At 49.7% G+C, this 20,390-nt stretch overlaps 1 protein-coding gene across 2 annotated transcripts in view; it reads left to right on the forward strand.

The window, feature by feature from the left end:
- Nucleotides 1–20,390, forward strand: part of LOC142579594 (uncharacterized) — a 160,626-nt gene that overhangs the window by 132,956 nt on the left and 7,280 nt on the right. For both annotated transcript variants that reach the window (XM_075689976.1, XM_075689975.1), the window contains exons 10-16: nt 574–762; nt 3,005–3,438; nt 5,456–5,512; nt 11,277–11,425; nt 13,056–13,331; nt 14,405–14,557; nt 19,062–19,318. In XM_075689976.1, coding sequence (XP_075546091.1) covers nt 574–762; nt 3,005–3,438; nt 5,456–5,512; nt 11,277–11,425; nt 13,056–13,331; nt 14,405–14,557; nt 19,062–19,318 — 1,515 coding nt within the window. The remainder of the gene's footprint in view (nt 1–573; nt 763–3,004; nt 3,439–5,455; nt 5,513–11,276; nt 11,426–13,055; nt 13,332–14,404; nt 14,558–19,061; nt 19,319–20,390) is intronic.

Below are 20,390 nucleotides of genomic sequence, written 5' to 3' on the forward strand. Positions count from 1 at the left end.
GAGAAAGGTGGATTAAGGCGGAGTTGTGAAGGACACGTGACAATGTGTGACGTCACGTATCATGGACCTAACCAATTAGATAAGTCATAATGCTTTCGCATTAAAATCACGTAAGAATACCAAAGTGACTAAATTTTTTAAAAGTTGTAATTGGACGAGAGCGCTCATGCAAGACAAGAGTGTTTCTAGCGCGTTGTCGTCGGAGTCCGTGTCACACGACGTTGCAAACGACGCTGCTGCCTCCCGTCTGCGTCTCGAATATCGCGTGTTACTCCACAAGTGGTAACATACGCATACGAACGGGGTTCCATCGCAAACCTTAAAGCAAAATTTAATAAAACATTTAAAGCGTATACACAGATGCCTCAGCAACTTGCTCCTTCCACAGAACACGTTCGTAAGAAACCCAGACGCCCGAGCTTCCCATGTCAGTGACAAGAGCACGATAATGTTTGCAGGGAACAGAACGAGGTGAATTAAAAACCTGTTCGTAGCTTCTTATCGCGCACGTTTTGAAAATCACGTACCCAGCTCGAACGTCTTGTTTGTTTAGACCTGTTCGCGTCCTCGCAGGACCCTGTACACGAACGGCACCAACGGCAAAGGCTCGCCCGAGTCTTTCCACGACACGCTGACCAACGGCTCGCTATCTGAGATGTCCGACCGGAGCACGTCGCTGTCGAGCTCGCAGTCCACTAGTCCCGTCACCAACGGACACACCAACGGCACCAACGGCCTCGTCGAGTACGGCCAGAAGCTCAGGTACGTGCGTTGGCGGCATTGTGTGACCTTGGAGTGCAGCACATGCGCTTCTTCAAGGTCACTTGTACGGGCCACTACTGCTATTTCATCGAATATATACGGTGACGAACAAAAGATGCCGGATATCACGGTTTTGCAATTTTAACTTTTCCTAAATTAAAGTATAATAAAGGTAATAAAGCTGGCTGCAATAAGGCGCAGAATCATTTTAAAAAAAAGTAAAGAACGAAGCCACTTTGGTGGCCGGAAGGTCTTTCCGTGTATGGCAAGGTCCAAGAAGAAAAATAAATATCTCGTTATCCTTTTAACCTTGGATAAAATTTCCGTCGTTACAATGCTGCGTTTCGTGAAAAATGAAAGAAAAAACACTGAAAAAGAAACTTTTTTTATCTGTAAGTAGCATATGGGGGGAGGGGGGGGAGTGTTTTATTTTTGGTTGTCGTGCACACTCATCCGTTTCCTGATCGCAACTACGCTCTCTCGCGAGAAGAGACTGGGCATCTTAAGAAATATATCCGAGTCGTACGCCGAGCGGGCCGCAAGTATAATGGCAATGAGTGTGTAACCATCATCCTAAATGGGGCCGTCGTTACCCATCCGAGTGTCTGTCTATTCATGCGGAGTAAATCGACGGCGTCTAAGGAGGTTTTCTTTTCTCCCTCTTAAATTCGTATCCACCAAATTTAGACAGTCGCTTAGAATAAGCTAAGTGTACATCACGACGCGGTTGAGTAATTTTTTTCCTCTTCGTCTCGCGCCCACGAGCATACCGCATGCAGGTATACAGGGACGCACACACGCACAACGTTGGGGGCCACCCCATTCAGAGCCAACTTGCTCGCCGCATCAGCTGCGCTGTCTTCTCGCGGCTGCTCGCACGACTGCGTATATCGCCCGCATAGTATAACGTGCCCGCGCACGCGATGCCCGGATCGCTGTATAAATACAGAGGGCGCTGCGAGCACCAGTTCGCGTGACCGCGCGCTGTTACGCCTAAGTGTTTCTCATCACGCGTGGACTGCTTCTGGGCCAGATAGGCAGAGAAGAGAATTGAAGTTCACTTTGCCTGGTTGCGGACGCCGCGCCGCGTTGAAGCGTGGCTCAGTATCGCGTGGACGGGTATGCAGCTGTCGGTATTGTGGTGTGTAGTCCTTGCGAAAAGTTAGTGGGCCACTCTAGAGGGCTAGTGGAGTAGTTTTGCCGAGCCTCGCAGTACGGTTGCTGTGAGCAGTTCTATACTGCCGATGCTTCAAAGCTGTATAAACAGTTGAAAACGCGAACATGTGTGCTTCGTTAAAAAAAAAAAAAAAAACACGCAGCTGGGTTTCTTGAGGTTGTCCGCGGGAAGTGTCTACTCTGCTCCTAAGAGCATTGTGAATGCGACAATCGGAGAAGAGCAAAAAAGCAGCGAACATTAGTTCACCTCACGACGACCAAGCCAGCAAAATACGTTATCGGCACGGATGAAGTAAAAACGATTGATCATTATACGTCAGGCAGCTAGCCTCGGCTATTGGCAACCTCATCTGTCCCTCGGGGGCCTATCTGCGCGCTTACTCTTGGGAAATATGCCCGATGTCGGTGCCGGACCTCTTTTTGGTTCGTGGTAACACTTAGTGACGCCCTCGCCTCCCGCTCTCCGGTTTACTCTCCCCCATGCTCTCCGCAGGCTCGACGGCTAGAGATTACCGCTTGCACATCAAGTGGTTGGAGTTCTCGCTTCAAGTGCGACACATGTGGTTGTGAAAAAAACTTGAAGAACATGTTATGCGAACTTCGAACATTATTCCGCATCAAGTAACAGCTTACATGGCGCGGGAGACCCAACAGAAACAGCTGCCATAACTGACAGCTTGATGGGGCTGCGGGCCCCCCTTTGCTAGCAGTGTTAATGGCAGAAAGTGGCGGCCCTTCCTTTGACCATCAAATTTAGACTTACCCCTTGCACACCGCTTTGAGGCGGGCGATGTGATAAAGCTTATGACCTTAGCGTTGCGTCTTCAATGCAAAAGACCACAGCAGCGCTGCTGCAATGTCTTCCCTCCCCGTTTTCTCCCTCACTCTCTTTCATCTCGGTTCTGCTGGCCTATGTGACGGCTTAATTTACTTCTTTCATATCCCGTTCTACCCTTCCCCTGCGTGGGGTAGCCAACCTGGCCCTTGCCTGTAGTTAACCTCCTCACCTTTTCCGTTTTTCACTTATCTCTGTGTGTATACTACGCGCGCCCGCCGATGAACGCAGGTCCCCCGAGAACGGCACGCACCACCACCACCACCACCTGTACGGCACCAACGGCCAGCACCTGCTGCTGGTGCCCAAGCTCAGCCTGGTGGGCGCCGAGGAGAGGCAGCGGCTCGAGGAAGAGAAGCGGCGCCTGCTCGAGAAGGAGCAGCTGCTCCAACTCGAGGCCGAGAAGCTCGCCGAGGAGCGCCGGCAGCTCGAGGCACAGAAGCAGCTGCAGCAACAGCAGCAGCTCCAGCAGGAGCACCAGCAGCAGCAGCAGCAGCCGCAGCACCCGCGGCCCGCGACCATGCCCGCCGCGCCGCCGGCTCCGCCGCAGATGCACGTGTTCGCCGAGCTGCACAGCGTGGCACAGCAGAGGCGCCTGCTGCGCGAGAAGGCCGCCCTGAACGGAGACGCCGCCGTGGCCAGGAAACCGGGGGGCATCAGGCCCGGTGAGCGCATGGAGCCACACTCTTCGCTTTGTATATACGCGACACCGCTCGTGTCGCATCCAGGGCGTCGCGACTTGACGGACTGTTGTTTGTGCAATGTACACCTGCAAAGGTAGAGCGCCTATACTTGTTGCTCGTCCCCGGATTAATATTACTGTGAACGGCAGGCACTGGCCTCTTCGTTAGCGCCAGTTAACTATAGACCGCTGAGCGAAAAAAGTGTTGCTGGGCCCTTTCGTGGACATAAGATCAACAAAGCGAGTTTCACATTTCTCTTAGAATCGTTACTTAGCACCGATTTATATTCAAGGCTGTGCAGTTCGAACACGAACTTGTTTATAATCGCAGCCTATACCGTTTATCTTCATCGTCACTTCTCATACCTGTCTCTTGATCCACTTCGCTCTGAGCAGAGCAGGAAGCTAGATGGCTTACTACATCAGGCCGATCTCTCTGCGTTTTTTTTTTTTTCGATAAGCTATCTTGTCTCCCGTTTACGTGAACTCGACGCGAGCGACTTGATGAGTTGAGTTGAGCTGACGCAACCCGACCCGGTCTATGTTCAAATGCTTGCCAAGCGGGTTGGGCGAGTCGGCCCACCCGTTGCAGGCGAGTTGAGCGAACTCGCCTCGACGCTCGCTCGGTCCGACCCGCTAGCGTTCACATGAAGCCGACGACCGACTTTCGACCCGACGAGCCGACTCTACCCGACTTTATCGGATTCCTGTAAACGTTTCTACTATTTGTCGTGTTGCAGGGCACTAAAAGACAACATTAAATCTCGATATGGGGAAGTGCGTTATGACGAAAACGCTTTGTATCGAAACGAACGAAGCCGGGTAAATTGTCTCAGATAGGTTGGCCGCCGTTTCGATTAGTGAAACAGATTTTCGTCAAAGGCGGCTATGTGGCACAGTTCACTGAGTACAGGCACGCGCTCGTGACCACAACAATGGCCTTGCGGACCGCGACGCTCACTCTTCCGCGGCACCTGTTAACTTTTTCCTGTTTCTCCTCCCCCTTGGCGCCCTCTCCGTCGGAATTGATTGAAAAAATACCCTCCGACGGAACGCACGTGACTTCGCCCCCCCCCCCCCCCTACGTGTCTGCTCCATTACCCACAGCCTCTCTCGGATGTAACAAGTTAACTTTCTGTAGAGCTCGGGCTGGAACAGTCCTTACACCAGCCATCGCTTGATCCCGAGGTCTTCTATATCTGAAGACGATGCCCAGTGTCTGAAGTGTTCCGCTTCGGCGTCTGCAGCGGATACCCGGGATCTACTTTGGACATGCACGCTGTGCGACAAACGCGGTCCCCTAAATGCACTACGAATATGAGCGTCGGCTCGTGGAAAACGCATCTCGCAAGACGATGTTGGAGTATTTGTATGGAACGAGGCTCCATGCTTATTTATAACCTTACTTACACATTATATACCGCGTGGCAACTGTGCAAAAAAAAGAAGAGGGGGGGGGGGGTGATCCTTGGCGGGCTAGCCTTGTGTGCTTAGTGCCGTCTCGCGATGACGTTATTCTACGCGGTAATATCTTAAAGCAGAGACTGAGAAAGCGAGCCAATGCTGGCTTGTCGTGTTTCCTGCTGCGGTCATTCGCCCTGGAAACAGACATCCACTAGGAGATGTAGAGTGCCACACCTATTGCCCCTTCCCAAAACGTCCCTTATAAAAAATATACACTAATTCTTCCATCCATCTCCGCTACTCCGCTAATTTCGTATAAACATATCCTGCGCCCAAGCCACTCCCCTTCTCTAGTAACTCAAACATCGTGTCTCCGTGGCAACAGCAAGCACCGTACGCGCCTACCGTAGATCATCGGGTAGAAGGTGCAGAGTCGGCCGAAGATGAAGAGGATGACGGCGTTCCACAATGCGCGCGCGCTGCGGGAGGGCCCCGAGCCGTTGTGTTCGCGCAGGCCGGCCGCCGCCCGGCTGATCGGCGTTCTCCGGCCCAAAATTGACCCTTCTGTCTCCCTGTTTCTTGCCTCGTTTCGCCAGGGCTCAGGCCGGACGCCAAGCCTTCGCCAGACGTCCTCATCAAGCAGAAGCAGCATGGTACGTAGTACACATCTGCCTCAAACCTTGAGTACATCTCGGGCACATGCGTAATCGTTTCTTAAAGTCGGTTCTTTTACAGATTGGCATGTTAGCAAGGTGAAAAAAAATTCTTGTTTTGTTTAAATGCCATATTGGACGCGAAAGGCAGCATTTCCGCGTATACGTGGAGAAAGTAGCCCCCTCCTCGTGTTTTCCTGACGTAAAAAAAAAAATAATAATTCGTTTGTTTGTAAACAGAGATGAACGCGTAAGATTGTGTGGTAGATTGGCACCTAGATATAGTACATCCTGGATTATCACGTCAACTCGCGATTTTCAAAACGCACTTCGATCGCGGGCGCTTTTTTCGTCGTCTGTGACGACACAACGTGGTTATAGACCGAGCCAAGTGTGAATTTTCGCGAAAGTTGACGGCAAGAATATGTTGAAACCGCTTGACGCGTACAGTTGGGCATGCGTCCGACTTTATATTCGTGATAAATATTTTACGTAATCGCTTCCCAATTAATGTTGAATAGGATTGCAGTGAACGTGTGTTATAATATAAGGTCCTTTGTTTCCGGGTTTTATATTTTGCTAAAATCGGCGAGCAAAAAATTTGGTCTTATTATATAAGAGGAAAACCAAGGAGAAATCGTGGATTTTTGTTTGTCCGGCAGCCGAAGTTCAGATTTTTTTTTTGGGGGGGGGGGGGGGCGGCAGGCTTGTTCTTCAAACAATTAACACTAGCAATGGTCTCCTTTTGGACACAAACTTTCAACTTAAACAATCGAAATCACTCGCAGAAACACGTAATGGCAAAGAGAGGTGCTCGCCAATCATATGACCAAATTATCTGACATCCCTATGACAAATCCCCGTTGTTATGCATTATTAATACATTCAAAAGAAATCACGTTAATAAAGACAACAAATGGAGATGGCTTTGGCGATACCTTCGTTACAATTTTCTCTTCATTTTTTAACAAAGCAAAATAAAGTACAAAAAGTAGCGCATGGGGGCATGCTTCGTAGGAAGTGTGATGCTTTACCTTTTATCTCAGCAGACCTCGTTGACGTGCATTATTGGTGTATGCATTGAGAACATTTCTTTGTACATCCCAGCTGGACCTGTCGGGCCTTTCGTTCTTCTCAAACTGTATCCCTGTTGTACTTGTTGCACATAGGCGCTCTTGCAACATAATTAATACACGAGTAAGTCACCTTTCTTTGAACGTAACGTAGTTCGGTAAGCGTCCTTTCGATAACGTCAAAGCTACCGTTCGCAATGCATAGTTACGTCAGCTACGCGCTCCGTTAATTAAGTTCCTAGCGAATTATCACCGTTCACATGTGTGCGACGTGCGGGAAGTGCGGTGCGATGAGCCATTGTCGCATTCATATATGAGCGGCTATACCAAAAAAAGGCTACATGTTTTCGTTCACCCGAGGCATATGTACCATATTCGCGTATTAATATCACTGTAGTACGATACATATTGACTACCTGCTCACAAAAAGTGGGCAGGGTTCATTGGTTTTAAACACCCCAATTTATTAAAATATTTTACGAAGTGGCAAATATTCGGGGAGAAATGCGATTTAACCCGATTTTCATAAATTTTGTTCGGTGTCCAAAAATCGGGTTTCCTTTTTTTTTTAACCCGGCATGAAGGACCCTAATCGTAATGTATTACGGACAGAAGAACGAGGATACACGTGATTCACGTTCATCACGTGCTGTCGCTGTGTGCGTCGGTCGCCTGCCGCCGCCGCTGCTTGTCGCGCTTGCCCCCAAGGACATCGTGATATCGTGTACGCACACGCACGCATGCATCGAACCCTTGGGGGGAGGTCGTCGCTTGCCGATTAAAAACCCGCGCGCACCTCCGGCACCACGGACCTGCGCCGGCAGTTCGCGGCGCCAGGAAACTTGTTTCTCGCGATACTGCGGTGTGGCGCGGACGTCGAAAATTATAGAGGTGCGCTCTTGGCCGCTAGCTGTGCGTACTCTTAAATGACGCTGCAGCGAACCAGCCCGCTCGATCTACTTGGCGCTACCGCTCGATTCAAGTGTACGTGTACGGTTGCAAAGTAGGTCGATCAGCCGGAATGTGTGTACACCCTGTGGTGGTATCGTGCGGCATGCAACGCACCGTCAAGCGCGCGGCTGCACCGCGCGGCCAAAAGAGCGAAATTCCTACAGTCCACGCGGGCGGGCTATATGTCGCGGCTGTTCGGGCGTCGAAATAGCCCTGCGTGTATAGAGTAATGCTGCGGCGGAAGCTTCTGCGAGATAAGCGTACTGCGCGCTGTAGAAACACACACACGTTCGCAGTGTCAGTCCGCATAATTCGTGACCTCGCTCTGCGAGTGCAATTTGAAAGTCCTGCGCCTCTCGCAGCCTTGATGCGTGGTGCACGCATATATATATATATATATACAAACGCACACGTATGGGCTGACGTACATCCCGTATACATTTCAAAGCGGAATACCGACGACAAGCGCTCGCGTTCGTGCGAAGTGCGTGCTTTTGTAATTGGGAGTCTTTCAGTCTATCTATCAAGGGGACGATGTCGAATCGGGAGCGCGCGGGTGTTGAAGGTACTCAACACCCGCGCCGTCCGGCATGGTTTGAGACCCTTCTGTGTGAAACAATGCCCGCATCTGCAGCAGTTCCTGTTTCGATCACGGCCGCCTACATGGGAGTCGATCGGCACGACGGCTCAGGGGCTATGGACTTTTAATGCCGAGCACGAGGTTTTAATGCCGAGCACGCTATACAGGTATAGTTGAAACTTATCCGGAGACCCCCACTACGGCGTCCCTTGTGATTTGTTGTTTCGGGACCTTAAACGCCCGAAATTTGATATTTTGAGTTGGTTTGTATCATTCGGAGGTTCGAAAGGAAATGTAAACACGGTTTGCCCCTTCCACTGCGCCACGTGAGGGAGCCATCCAAAAAAAAAAAAAAGGGAAAAAAAGAAAAACTAGCAACATCCTAGTCCGCCAGGATACCGACGGTGCGTTGCTCGGCGCCAGCCGTTTTGGATTCGAGTTGCGTATGCCCGCCCGTATGCCATACGCCACATGGGCAACGGTGCGCCGTGTACATTCATACCCTTCGCTACCGGATTTGCATCACAACGCGGTGGTGCGGCGTCGAGTCCCGGAAGACGCGAAGAATGCACGTGCGGGCGGCGCTTCCGGTCTTCGGGCCCTTTTGTCTGGCGCACCCGGCGCGGATTCGGTTTGCGGCGCCAAACGAAAGCTTTTCCGGCGCGCGTGCGTGTGCGTTCGTGTGGGTGGCTGACCGCGGTGCTTTCTAACCACGGAACAACCGCGGCTGTCCTCATTACGAGGAGGCAATGCCGTTCTGCTGAGCGCGTTTCAGGGGGACTAAATGGCCTTCGCTGGGCAACCACGTTTATGATTGCTAATATATATTTTTTAAAGAAACAGAGAGAGAGAGAGAGAGAGAGAGAGAGAGAGAGAGAGAGAGAGAAAGCGAGGCTGCGCTCGTTTTGTGCCTTTGTGTGGTTCATGTCTGCGGAATTAGGGGGGCGTGCTTTTAGTCAAACATTGTGCAGGCCGCGACGCAACGCTTGGCACTTGGTGCAGATGACGTTGCGAGTAAATGCGCTGATGGGGTCGGTACGTACCGGCGCTCGTTACTAGCGAGAATTGCCGATACCGGTGACCGTTACCGATAGAGGTCGCCACGACTGCGCGTGCGCGGAGTTTACCGTGATCCGGTAAGTTCACACCGGAACGGTTCCCGTCGGTAACTGTTATAGATATCAACGAAACAAGATAGAGATGTGAAATCCTCACCAAATACAACGAAAACTCTCCCAAGTTTCGTACCTGTTCAGTGCAGTTCGCTGTGGCTTCCATTTGTTGCGCTATACACATCTGAACGATATTCACGTTCTTCCCACACATGGTTAAGGGCGTCTGGTGCCACAGAGTGAATAGCCTCTGTGATTCTCCGTTTTAAGTGATCAACGTCGTTGATACGTTCACTGTACACACTTTGCTTCACATAACCCCACAAGTAAAAGTCTAATGGCGCCAGGTCCGGGGATTGTGGTGGCCATGGCTTGACAGAACCCCTGCTTATCCACTGCTAGGGGTATGTTATACGCAGTTCGCGGTGCTGCGTCATCGCCTGTTTGCGCACGCCCTCACACATCGTACTATGGGAAATTGGAGAGCTTTCCTTTTATTTTGTGAAGATTTCACATTTCTATCTCTTGTTTCGTTGATTTCCTGTGACCGGTCAAAAGTGCACCATGACTTTACGGACACACTATTTATATATATATATATATATATATATATATATATATATATATATATATATATATATATATATATATATATACTTCGCTTATATTACTCCCTCTCCTTCATCACAGCAAGAAATAAATAGTACTCGTACAATCAGGCATTGCTTAGTCTAACTTCTCGCTGAGGGCAAAGTATAAGCGTTGTTTCGTTGTTTGTTTCTTTTGACACTGCTAGCATAGGCCTGGAGAGACGTACGGCATCGAAGAGGGAAAGTGTGTCTATGTCCACCTTACAGATGGCGCCATATCATTGGACAGGGCACACAGAGTTACTGTACATGCTAGCATATGCAGTAACACTAGCACGGGGTAAAGCACAGGGTCATATACAGTAACTCTAGCACAGCCTTGGTTGCAGCGCCGCCGTCCAAAACTGGACTGGGCCTTGGTACCGCGGAACCGTATATAGCACAGCGTTGATCAACGCTGAATTTGCGGTTGAGATTTTTGTTCCGTACTCGCCGGTGGTATTGGACATTCTGCTTCTCAGCACGAGGTGGCGGGTTCAATCCCTGACCGGAACGACCACATATCGTGACTGTTCGTATGCAACAAAGCGTTCGTGTACCAGTCGCGCTTTTTGTCCATGCCTAAAGAATAAATAAATAAAATAAAAACCCAGGCGTGGTCATTTCGGAGCGCTGGATTAAAGCATCTCTCATATGAAACCCATGTTAGAGCGCAACCAGTGTGCGCACTAAGGCATAGGCACGTCAAAACATGTTCGGCCTGTAGGTCTCAACGCAATATAGTTGTAGGATATCTGGATGCATCTGGTGAGACGATAAATTTCCGCACAGCTATAGGCGAACTTAATTATGCATGATGTGCTCCGGAATAATGCGGCAATTAATTGGAGCGAAAGCTCTATGTCTCGCATTAGGCAACCGCGACGACCGATGGTGCGAATGCAAGCCCGGCGCGCCGCACATGTGGTCAGTCTCGGGCACTGTAGACCACGCCTCTCAGCTCGCGGTTAGTGCAGCATATTTCTTATTTTTTTTTACTGCAGCGAAGGAAACCTTGTTCGGGCCATAACTGCGGCGGTGCATGTGTTTTGCAGTGCTCACAGTCAGAGCTTCACACCAAATTACGGGGCTTAACGTGCCGAAACCACCTCCTGGTTATGAGGCACGCCTTAGTGGACTCCGGAATTTTGGACAAACTGGGGTTCTTTAACGTGCACCTAAATCTAAGTACACGGGTGTTTTCACATCTCGCCCCCAGCGAAATGCGGCCGCCCCGGCCGCGATTCGATCCCGCGATCTCGTGCTCAGCAGCCCAACCCCATATAGCGACTGAGCAACCACGGCGGGTAGCTACACACCAAGGGGGCAGGGACACCAGGGGTGTGGGGGGCGCAGAGAAGGACTGCGTGCATATGCGTTAACGCACTGTTCTTGTTCCTCTTCGCCACGTTTCTGCAGAGCAACTGATGGTAGAATTCCGGGAGGTCCACAAGAAGATGTTCGGTGCAACGAACGCCGCTGTGGCCCCTTCGGAGCGCTCTGGGTCCCAGCAGTCGCAAGTCGACGCTGAACTTCGCAAATCGGCGGCCTTGATCAACGCCCAAGAGGTAGGCATACATGTTTCTGTACCATGCCACGGGCTTGTGGTTAGCGCGCGTTATATTATATAAAATGAGGCTGCGTGACAATGCGCGGTTTATATGCAGGGACGAACGTTGTTCACGTGGTATTCGTTGAAAATATTTTAGGCGTGCTGAGCGACCGCTTATCTGCTTGTTTAGATGTTTTGTACAGTCGGCCACAAGAGTTTACTGGACAAGATTGTCACGACAAATGTTAATATGTGTACCATTAAGGCATGACGATTCTGATTTAGTGGAGCGCTACACATGTAGGTAGCGAAGGCTACTGCAGTCTGCAACTTTGAATCCAAGGCCCAGACTTCCTATATGTGTCCAGGCTTTCTATAGGGATGTTTTTTTTTTTTTTTGCATATACTGTGTGCCGTAAACTTTTGTGGCCGACTGCACGCACATTTTGCTTTGACACTAGATAGCCTCCCGAGATGCCATAGAACCCGGCGACGCGAGTATTCATTGCAGGCTGCGATGATACGAACAAGAGAGGCATCTTGTTTACTCGGTACATCAAGTTTATCTACATGAACAATGTGACCGTCTCCTGAAGTTTTTACGCGCATAAACCGCATTTGTTCCCCTAAACACCTTGGTGAAGGCGTATCATTGCGTGGTATATATTTATGTTCGGGCTGCATCGTGAATTTTATGTGTGACCAGTCATACAAGTGCCTCCATGCAGTTGTGACGGCGTGCTAAATTTTTCATCCCAGTTTCGTCTGCCAAAGGTGTTGCACAACTGCTGGCGCAGCTGCACTAACCTTCACTAACCCTGAAGCTTGCACACGCGTGTTCCGCGCGCGCGCTTCACGCGTCGAGATGTTCACTCGTTTTTTTATCGCTAAGAAAGCTATTATAAAACCACATATGCGGGTTCACTATATACTATAGCTTTTAGCTTCGGCAGCTGAACTAGCAGTCTTGTGTTTCGTATGCGAATAAGAGCTCTGCCGGTTAATACGTTTTCTCTTCTCATGATAGAGCTTTATCATAGCGGAGGCATATATTAGTCCATGCATCGTAGTTCTTATAGATCTCGCGGTGCCGTCATCGACCATGACGCGTAACGGCGTCTTGGGTTGCACGAACGACTCTTCTCCTTAGTAAAAGAAAGGAAAAAAATAAAGATCGACTTCAAGATAATTGTGTTGTTGCTTGCACATTTACGCCAGCAGGTAATACACAGTCGCTCGTAGCAATAAAATTGCTCTGAGCTTGATTCGCAACGCTGTCGCAAGACGTCGCCTCCGGTCGTACGCCTGTGCTATGCTAAACCTTTCTAAAGAAGGGTTTCTATAAAGGTCCCTGCATCTTCAGTGGACAAGTTTAGCCTGTAGAGCGCTCAGTCGTGATTATCTAGCCGCGAAAAAATTATGGGTAGCCCAATGCTCGTTCTGCGAATCTTTAATTGTTTGCCATCGCTGGGCTGCCTATGGTACTACATGGCGGCCGCATTCAAACGTGAAGGATGTATGTCCAGCGGCTCGGCGAACACAGTGGCGTTTCTTAGAGCGCGAAGCGAATATCGCGTCGCCTGTGCACACTAATACCGCACTAACCAATGGACAACGGCTGGCTGCTGCTCCCCGGAACGGCGCAGGCGCAACAGGCGAAGGAGACAATGGAGCAGGCTCGTGGAGAGCAGGCTAAGACGGTCAAGGACGATAAGGCTGCGCCGGACGCAGCGGTAGGGAAGGACGTTGAGGATAAGGACAAGGCTCAGGGCGAGGACGAGTCTAAGAGGCAGGCCACTGCGGTTCCACCTGCCGACAAGTCCAGCGTGGATGGGATACCGCCAGAATACCACTCGACCGTGTCAGCAAGCCCCACCGGACCGGGCTACGTCACTGACTACGCCACGATCAGTCTACTCAGCGTAAGCACTGGACTACTGGATGGAATGCTGTCGACAGGCGCGCTGAATGTCTGCATGCACATGTGCTCTAGGTTGTGGTAGCCGTGGTTTGTTTTCTCTGTCAAAGGGTTGCATGTTGTGTCTGGCCAGGTGACGACATGCGACCGGGTGTTCACGCAGAAGTATGTGCATGAACGCGTGAGAGAGGGATATGGAATAGTGAAACCATTTCGACTTGCTAGCCCATTCGTTGCTACATAGAAGCGACTAGGCTTAAGAGTGTGTTCAGTGGCCGCATTAACGGAGTGCTGGTGTAAAAAAGCCCGACGAAAGGGTGACGACCTTGAGCCACGCAATCACGATGTCTAAGGGCCCCATATACTGACGGTAGCAGCAAATGATGACGCGTTCATGTCGCGGAGGAAGTTGGAGCAGTGAGTTCTGCTTTTTTTTTCATTTTGTTCGATTGCAGACGGTCTTGTGATGACGTTACGAGCCTGTGGGCTGGGTAGTCGTGTTTTGCAAAGCCCATTAGTGCCCTCAATTAGCAAAAATTAGTGCCCTCAATTAGCACCGAGCTAGAGGAACCTTATAGCCGTAGGTACCGGAAGTTGGTGCGAGTGACTCCGTGAATATGACCTCTGATTGGCTGCCGACTACTTGACACCGGTATATGGCTAATTTTCGTGATCGATCAGTCTCTCGTTAGCCTCGGGTGACAGAAATACGCACGCATGATTTTCTCGGAGAAAAAAAAAAAAAAGATTGCAGCCTGGAAAAATGTAACGAGGCTGAAGGGATCGTACGTTCGATCTTAATTGAATATGTTCGAACTTTACGTGTGACCGTGCCCAGTGCTCTGAGGACTGGCGTTCCCACGATACACGTTTCATAGAACAATGCTACGCTTTTAAGATATCGCATGTTTTCACGGAAACAGGAGAGTGCGCGGCTGCATGTTATTTTTTTTATATATATATATGCATACAGCGGAGAGGGAGGCTCGCTCTTGACGAGCGTATGTGTGTGTGTCCAGTGGCGGTCACTAACGACCGGTGTCGTGTGCGTTGGGCTGCTTGTCTTGCTTGCTCCAGGAGGTCTCGTCATCGGTCGAACCGTCCAGCGAGCTCGGCGGCATCGGCGGCGGCAATCGCAAGCGCCACTGGCCGGCCTACGTGCCGCCCACGCATCCTAACCCGCACATGTTTATTCAGCCGGCCAACGCGGACAAGGGCCCTAACGGCTTGGTAAATGGACGCCTATGCTTGCCCCTTCTCCTGTCCTTCCTGATTAACCCGCCTGCTTTGCCTCTGTTCGCTTGGTGGCTGCACATGGCCGTGACTCGTTTTCGAGGAAAAGGGGGGGGGGGGTGCTCGACTTCTGTGCGATGAGTACTTAGCTGAGAACTACGACTAAACATTGCGGGGACACTGAAATTGTACGACCATTTAATTTTGTCCCTCTAAGTTCGCGAAGATTCAAAGGTGGTATAGCTGCAACACCGGTGCGCGAGCGGAAGGTGTTCTAGAGTCACGCATGCATGGAGAATCGGGGTGTGCCAGGCTAAGCATATCGCATGCTGTGCTAAAAAAACGTTCCATATATCGTAAGTGGTTCCGTCGCTTGTGTTGCTTGTGCTGGCGTCGCACTGCCTTCAAGGGATTTTGCCTTTTAACACAAGTATTGCAGTAATCAATATCCGTGACAGTATGGATACGTACCACTTCACATCCGCTAAAGATTCCGTTCCACGTGCGATGATGGTGCAATGGCTGAACTAACGAGTGATATGCTGTTGTCGAGTTCATGGGCGAATATTCACTTCGGATTTAATCAAAAGTAGCTGCCAGGTTGCATCAACGGGCACCGCCGATGGCAGAAGCTTTGCCATGACCGAGCCGCGTGAATCTGTAAATGGATAGATGGTACCTGAATGTAACTCCTCTTGTGAGAACGCCAGCTGCACGCATGCTCGATACTTTGGTGGCGCGTAGACTGTAACCAAGTGTTTCCATTAAATCCTCAAAATTGCCTGGGAAATACACTCACATGTCAGTGCACATACTACGCAGGACACATACGTGCTTGTAATAGTTTGCACAGGGCATGGCCACTGTACTGAGTTGCTACATGACGCCGGTCGATAAGCTGTGCGGTTCATGGTTTTCCTTGCGGTAATGACCTCTAAATTATGAACGCGCCGTTCGGTGTAACTGCAAGATAATTTGCCAATTTGGTATCTATTGAGCCCTTGTGACGTCACTGCCGTCGCGACGTGTTTCTCGTGATAAATGTAGTCGCTTTACCGTTCTACGATTTTATGAGTCCATCATGACTGCAGGGAAGCAAGACAGGATATTCTTATTGGGTGCTTGCGTTAACACGTGCTGGAATTGCTTTTTAACGCACGGGGCTTGCGCCACAACACATGCTGAGCCATTGTTAAATCACAACAGAAAACTGTTATCTGCTAATTAATGTTGGCAACCGGTAGATTTACATACGTGGTGAACGAGACATGTTCACGGCGACAGATGGATGGTGGCAACAACGACGCTCTAACGCTTGCTATGCGCCACTGCCGCTGCATTTCGCGTTGCTACGCTTTGCGCATGGCTGGGGAGCACAGACGACAAGTAAAAACAAAAATTTACTAGGCTAGTTTGTTCACGCAAAAATGCTAAAGGGAAGTCTCTGGCTGTCTGCGGCGCCATTTTGATTCAAAATGTTCCGGTACGAAGATAACGCTATACTTAGTCTGGGTGCAGCAAAGCTGTTCGATAAACAAGCATTCAGGCAACCTAAATGTGTCTTAGCATAGGGCAAGAATAATGCATCGAATGGATGCAATTTAAACGTTTGTTATCGTCTTCCCATGTATTCCCCATTTCACTGCACGGGTCTTCTCTGCTTCCTCATAATTTATTGTCATTGCGTAATTGCAGGGGGAAAAAGAAAGAAATTACGATCAAAGTTCAAGTGCCCGACTCAATATTGCAATCCGGCTCGCGTAAAAATGAAGCGTGGTCGTCTGCCACATTGCAACGACGGTGACGGCGCCACTGTCAAGGTGGGGGCGTGGGAGAGTTGCAAGCGAGCAGGATATGGGGGAGGGCAGTGGAGTTGTCGTTACTCTTGTTTCTCATCGTGATATTCTACGCTGCCCGTTGCCGGGAAATGGCGCCACAGGTGGCGCCCTGCTGGCTTGCCAGAAGAACCAGGGCCCGAGAGCCGAAACATGTTTCCTCTGAACCATATGGAAGACGGGTACACAGGTTATGCGGCTACCATGGTACACGCTTGTGCACGGGCCACGGTAATGGCGTGGCCATAGCCAAGACATCGCCGACTTCTGGCGACGCAACACCGCAAATGCCTTGGAAATGCGTTTCAAGAGGTTACCGTTCTGATCTCTATCGTCTTTTCAGACAAGTCACACCTGCAGGGCTTGTTTTCAGTTTCTTCTGCCTATACTGAAACTGATGGCATCGCAGCTGTACATTCTTTACGTTGCGAGCAGATTGCCTGCATGCGCCAATGCACGTAATGTGGAATTGAGTTCACGCTTGTAATTTTGACATGAAAACGAACTCTCTTAGCATGTTTTTTTTTTCCTTCCGGCAAAGTTCCCGACTCTGATAGTTTGACCTAAACAATGCCTTCCGTTGTACATTCTCAAAATGGTTAGACCTTTTGGTCTGTACCCAGTAAACAACACCCACAAGGATAAGGGAAATAAATGGATATTTTTTTAAATCTACACTCCAAAACCAGTTTACACCCTCTGAGGCGTATCTTTGTTCCACAACAATACACTCTAAAAAGTTTGCACCCTTTGGGGTGTATATTTGCCACACTACAATAATCGTCATCTGTCTTGCCCGCATTTCCTTTCCTGAAAACGCCGCGCTCGTTACTTTCCTGTCGAGAATGCTCTGTCATGCTGATAACGCGCATGCCGTTCGTGACTTGGAAGTACCGGACTATAGCAGCGTTAAAGAAATAAAATGCGGGCAAGACAGATGACGATTGTTGTTGTGTGGCAAATATACACCCCAAAAGGTGTAATTGTTTCTAGAGTCTAATCGTTATCTACTATGCGTGCTTTTTATGTCTTGAACGCTGCGCGCCCGGTATCTGCAGGTCACGAATGGCACGCGCGTTATCAGCGTGTGACATAGCATTCTTGACAGGAAAGTTGCGAGCGCAGATTTTTCGAGGAAGGAAACGCAAGCAAGCCAGCGCCGCTATTTTGTAGCGATGCCTTATGCCTTATTTTATGCTATTCTTATCATCTACCACACACGGCCGCCTGATCCCGTTGATAATGTGGACAGACCGTCGCTCTGACCACTGGCCAAGCGCGAAAAGCCTGAAAAAGCATAGAATCGGAAAAGGCATCGCTACAAAACACCGACCCAGATTAGGATTAATATTGTGAGACAACGATACGCTCCAATGGGTGTAAACTCTAAATTTTTAGAGTGTACACCTGCTGCTGCGCCCTCCACGTACACTCTTACAGAAGTTTGCACCTGTTGGGGGGGCTTGTCCGTTCCCACAACAATGATCGTCGTAGCCTATCCTGCCCGCATTTCTTTTCCTGAACGCTGCCGCCCGTGCACTCCCAGGTCACGAATGGCGTGCGCGTTATCAGCGTGACAGCATCCTTCACGGGAAAGCAGCGAGCGCAGAGCTTTCAAGGAAGGAAACGTAAGCAATACAGATAGAGGAGATTATTGCTTCGGGTCTACGTATGTCTCAGAGGGTGCAAGCCTTTATTTTAAATAGTAGTTTGTATCACAGACAAAAATTGTATTCCGGAATATTTTTGCGTTGTATAAGTTAATTTGTTGGAATGCTGTTGCCCACGTCAGAGCTTCCTTGTCGGCATTTCGGTTGTCTGTACCCTGTAATTCTGTGCTGCCGTCAGCAAGCATAGCATTCCTGGCAGGAAAATTCACGTCTGACAGCGCATTGTTATATATAAACAGTTATATATAAAATATGGTTACGTCCAATGCATGCAACGAAATTAAATGCGAATACTCATTGATGCCTGTGCGGCAAAAACACACCCCGAAAGGTGCAAGATTTTCTCAGGTACGTGCAATTCTATACTGTTTTGCCGGGTCTACGAGTATGCGTGCAGCTGGAACATACTGATCATGCATCGCAAATCAAGCTTCATGCAAGTTAATTATGTGGTTTGCATTGAGCACGACGATCCTCGCGCTCGAATAGCGTTAGCCATATGCTTTATGGCTATCAGCGATACGCTCTACCAAGCAAACTAATGCTACGCAACTTTACTGCTCTTTGCGAAAGCCTAAATTGTCTTGCTCTGGGTGGGACACCTGGACGAAACGGCTCAAGAAAATATGCCATCAGCGCTCAGAATTCTGAGGTGGTCTTCCTCGATTCGGCACGGCTTGGCTTTGGTGGTCTGACGAAGGCCGGCATATTCAGCATGATATAGCCAGTGGCCAGCACAGAGGACAGCTCTGCAGGGGCGGCGATAAGGCGGCGATGGGGGCAACTTCCACCTGCCCCCCCTCCCCCCCATCGCCTCCCTCCTATACTTCTCTCACCTTCCACCACGGAGTGCCCAGTGTGCCTTCCTGCACCCCCCAAGAAAATGCAGAATCATGCACTCCCCCCCCCCCCCCCTCTCCTTACAGAAAAATCCTGGTGCCACCCCTGTCATTTAACACACACTATAAGTAACTGCTATGGTGTATTTGCATGCAGACTTCGAAGAAGGAGCGGCCGATAGCCAGAGCCACGCATGTGGCAAAGGGACCCGCACCAAAACCTCCCGTGCCGGGACCAGGAGCAGCTAAGGATGTGCCCATCACGGACAGCCGGGGTCCCGAGGCCAGGCCTCCCAAGAGCTTCTTCGGTGCCAAGCCACTGGTAACCATCGGCAGTTACCCAGATGGCAGCAACCCAAGGCCTAACCGGTTCGCCCGACCTGCTAATATTGAGATCATCGACGCCGACAAGGGGCAAGTGCCTGTTTTGCTAAATACACCACAAAGGCAAGGTTAAGCTAAAGAAGCCTGTCAACATTTCTAAAGCTGAAAAGTATTTCTGGTAATAAGTATAAAAGATAGCAGCTGAGAGCAACAACTTCCTTAATTGCTTTTATTACCAAACCATGACAGCGGCGACACCACTACATACTATGTCACGTGTTTCTCAGTCTCATTAACATAAGGTGCTCTCATTCCCGCTCAAATTAAATGCGCGCCTGTTAAAATTTAAACTAATATGTAGACTTTAATTTTCCAACGCAATATAATAAATTTCTTTATTAACAAAAACAGCCAAGCTTTTGGCTAGAACTTGTTGCTACAATCTCAAAGAATGACAAAGTACTATTGCTTGTGTATTTGGAGCTTGAGATATTGTTTAAAACATCGTTTTCTGTGACACACAGATTCGCTTGACATAGAAGTGACATATAGTTAAACCTTGATATAACGAAGTATTTATATAGCTTTCTACAACTTCATGTCCATAGAAAGCCATGTATTTTGAGTCTCAATATAACAAAGTGCGCTGACACGCCTTTTCGATTTAACTAAATTTGGTTGCCGCCGCGAAGGAATACCCATTCAATAAATGTAAACTGTCACGGACGCACATAGTCAATTGGTTGAATTACACGCACTTGCTCGCGAGCGCACCTCATGTCGCGTGCTGTGTGATAGAGCGGCCGCCGGAGTGAAGCAGCGTTTAAAAACATGTGATAGTGGTACTAGTACTAAATGCAAGACCCTCTCGCCGTACATGTCCAAGTGCGATAACTTGCGCAGTAGGTGCGAGGCAAAGTGTGCGAGAGTGAGCCGGAAAGGATGGTGGCTTGATGCCCTTGTCATCACGCATGCGCAGGCGGGAGGGGGGAGAGTAGGGGGGGGGGGCAGGCGGTAACGTGTTCAAGCACGCGTTTGTGGAACGGCGCCTCCTTTAGCAACGTTCGATACCGGGCTAGTGTACCATGTTACTGAGCGCACACCGGAACAAGGACAGGAAGTGACGAAGGCAAGCGCTGACTTGCTTTTTTTTTTAATTTCC

This window comes from Dermacentor variabilis, chromosome 4, assembly GCF_050947875.1.
Source record: "Dermacentor variabilis isolate Ectoservices chromosome 4, ASM5094787v1, whole genome shotgun sequence".
Lineage (NCBI taxonomy): Eukaryota > Metazoa > Arthropoda > Arachnida > Ixodida > Ixodidae > Dermacentor > Dermacentor variabilis.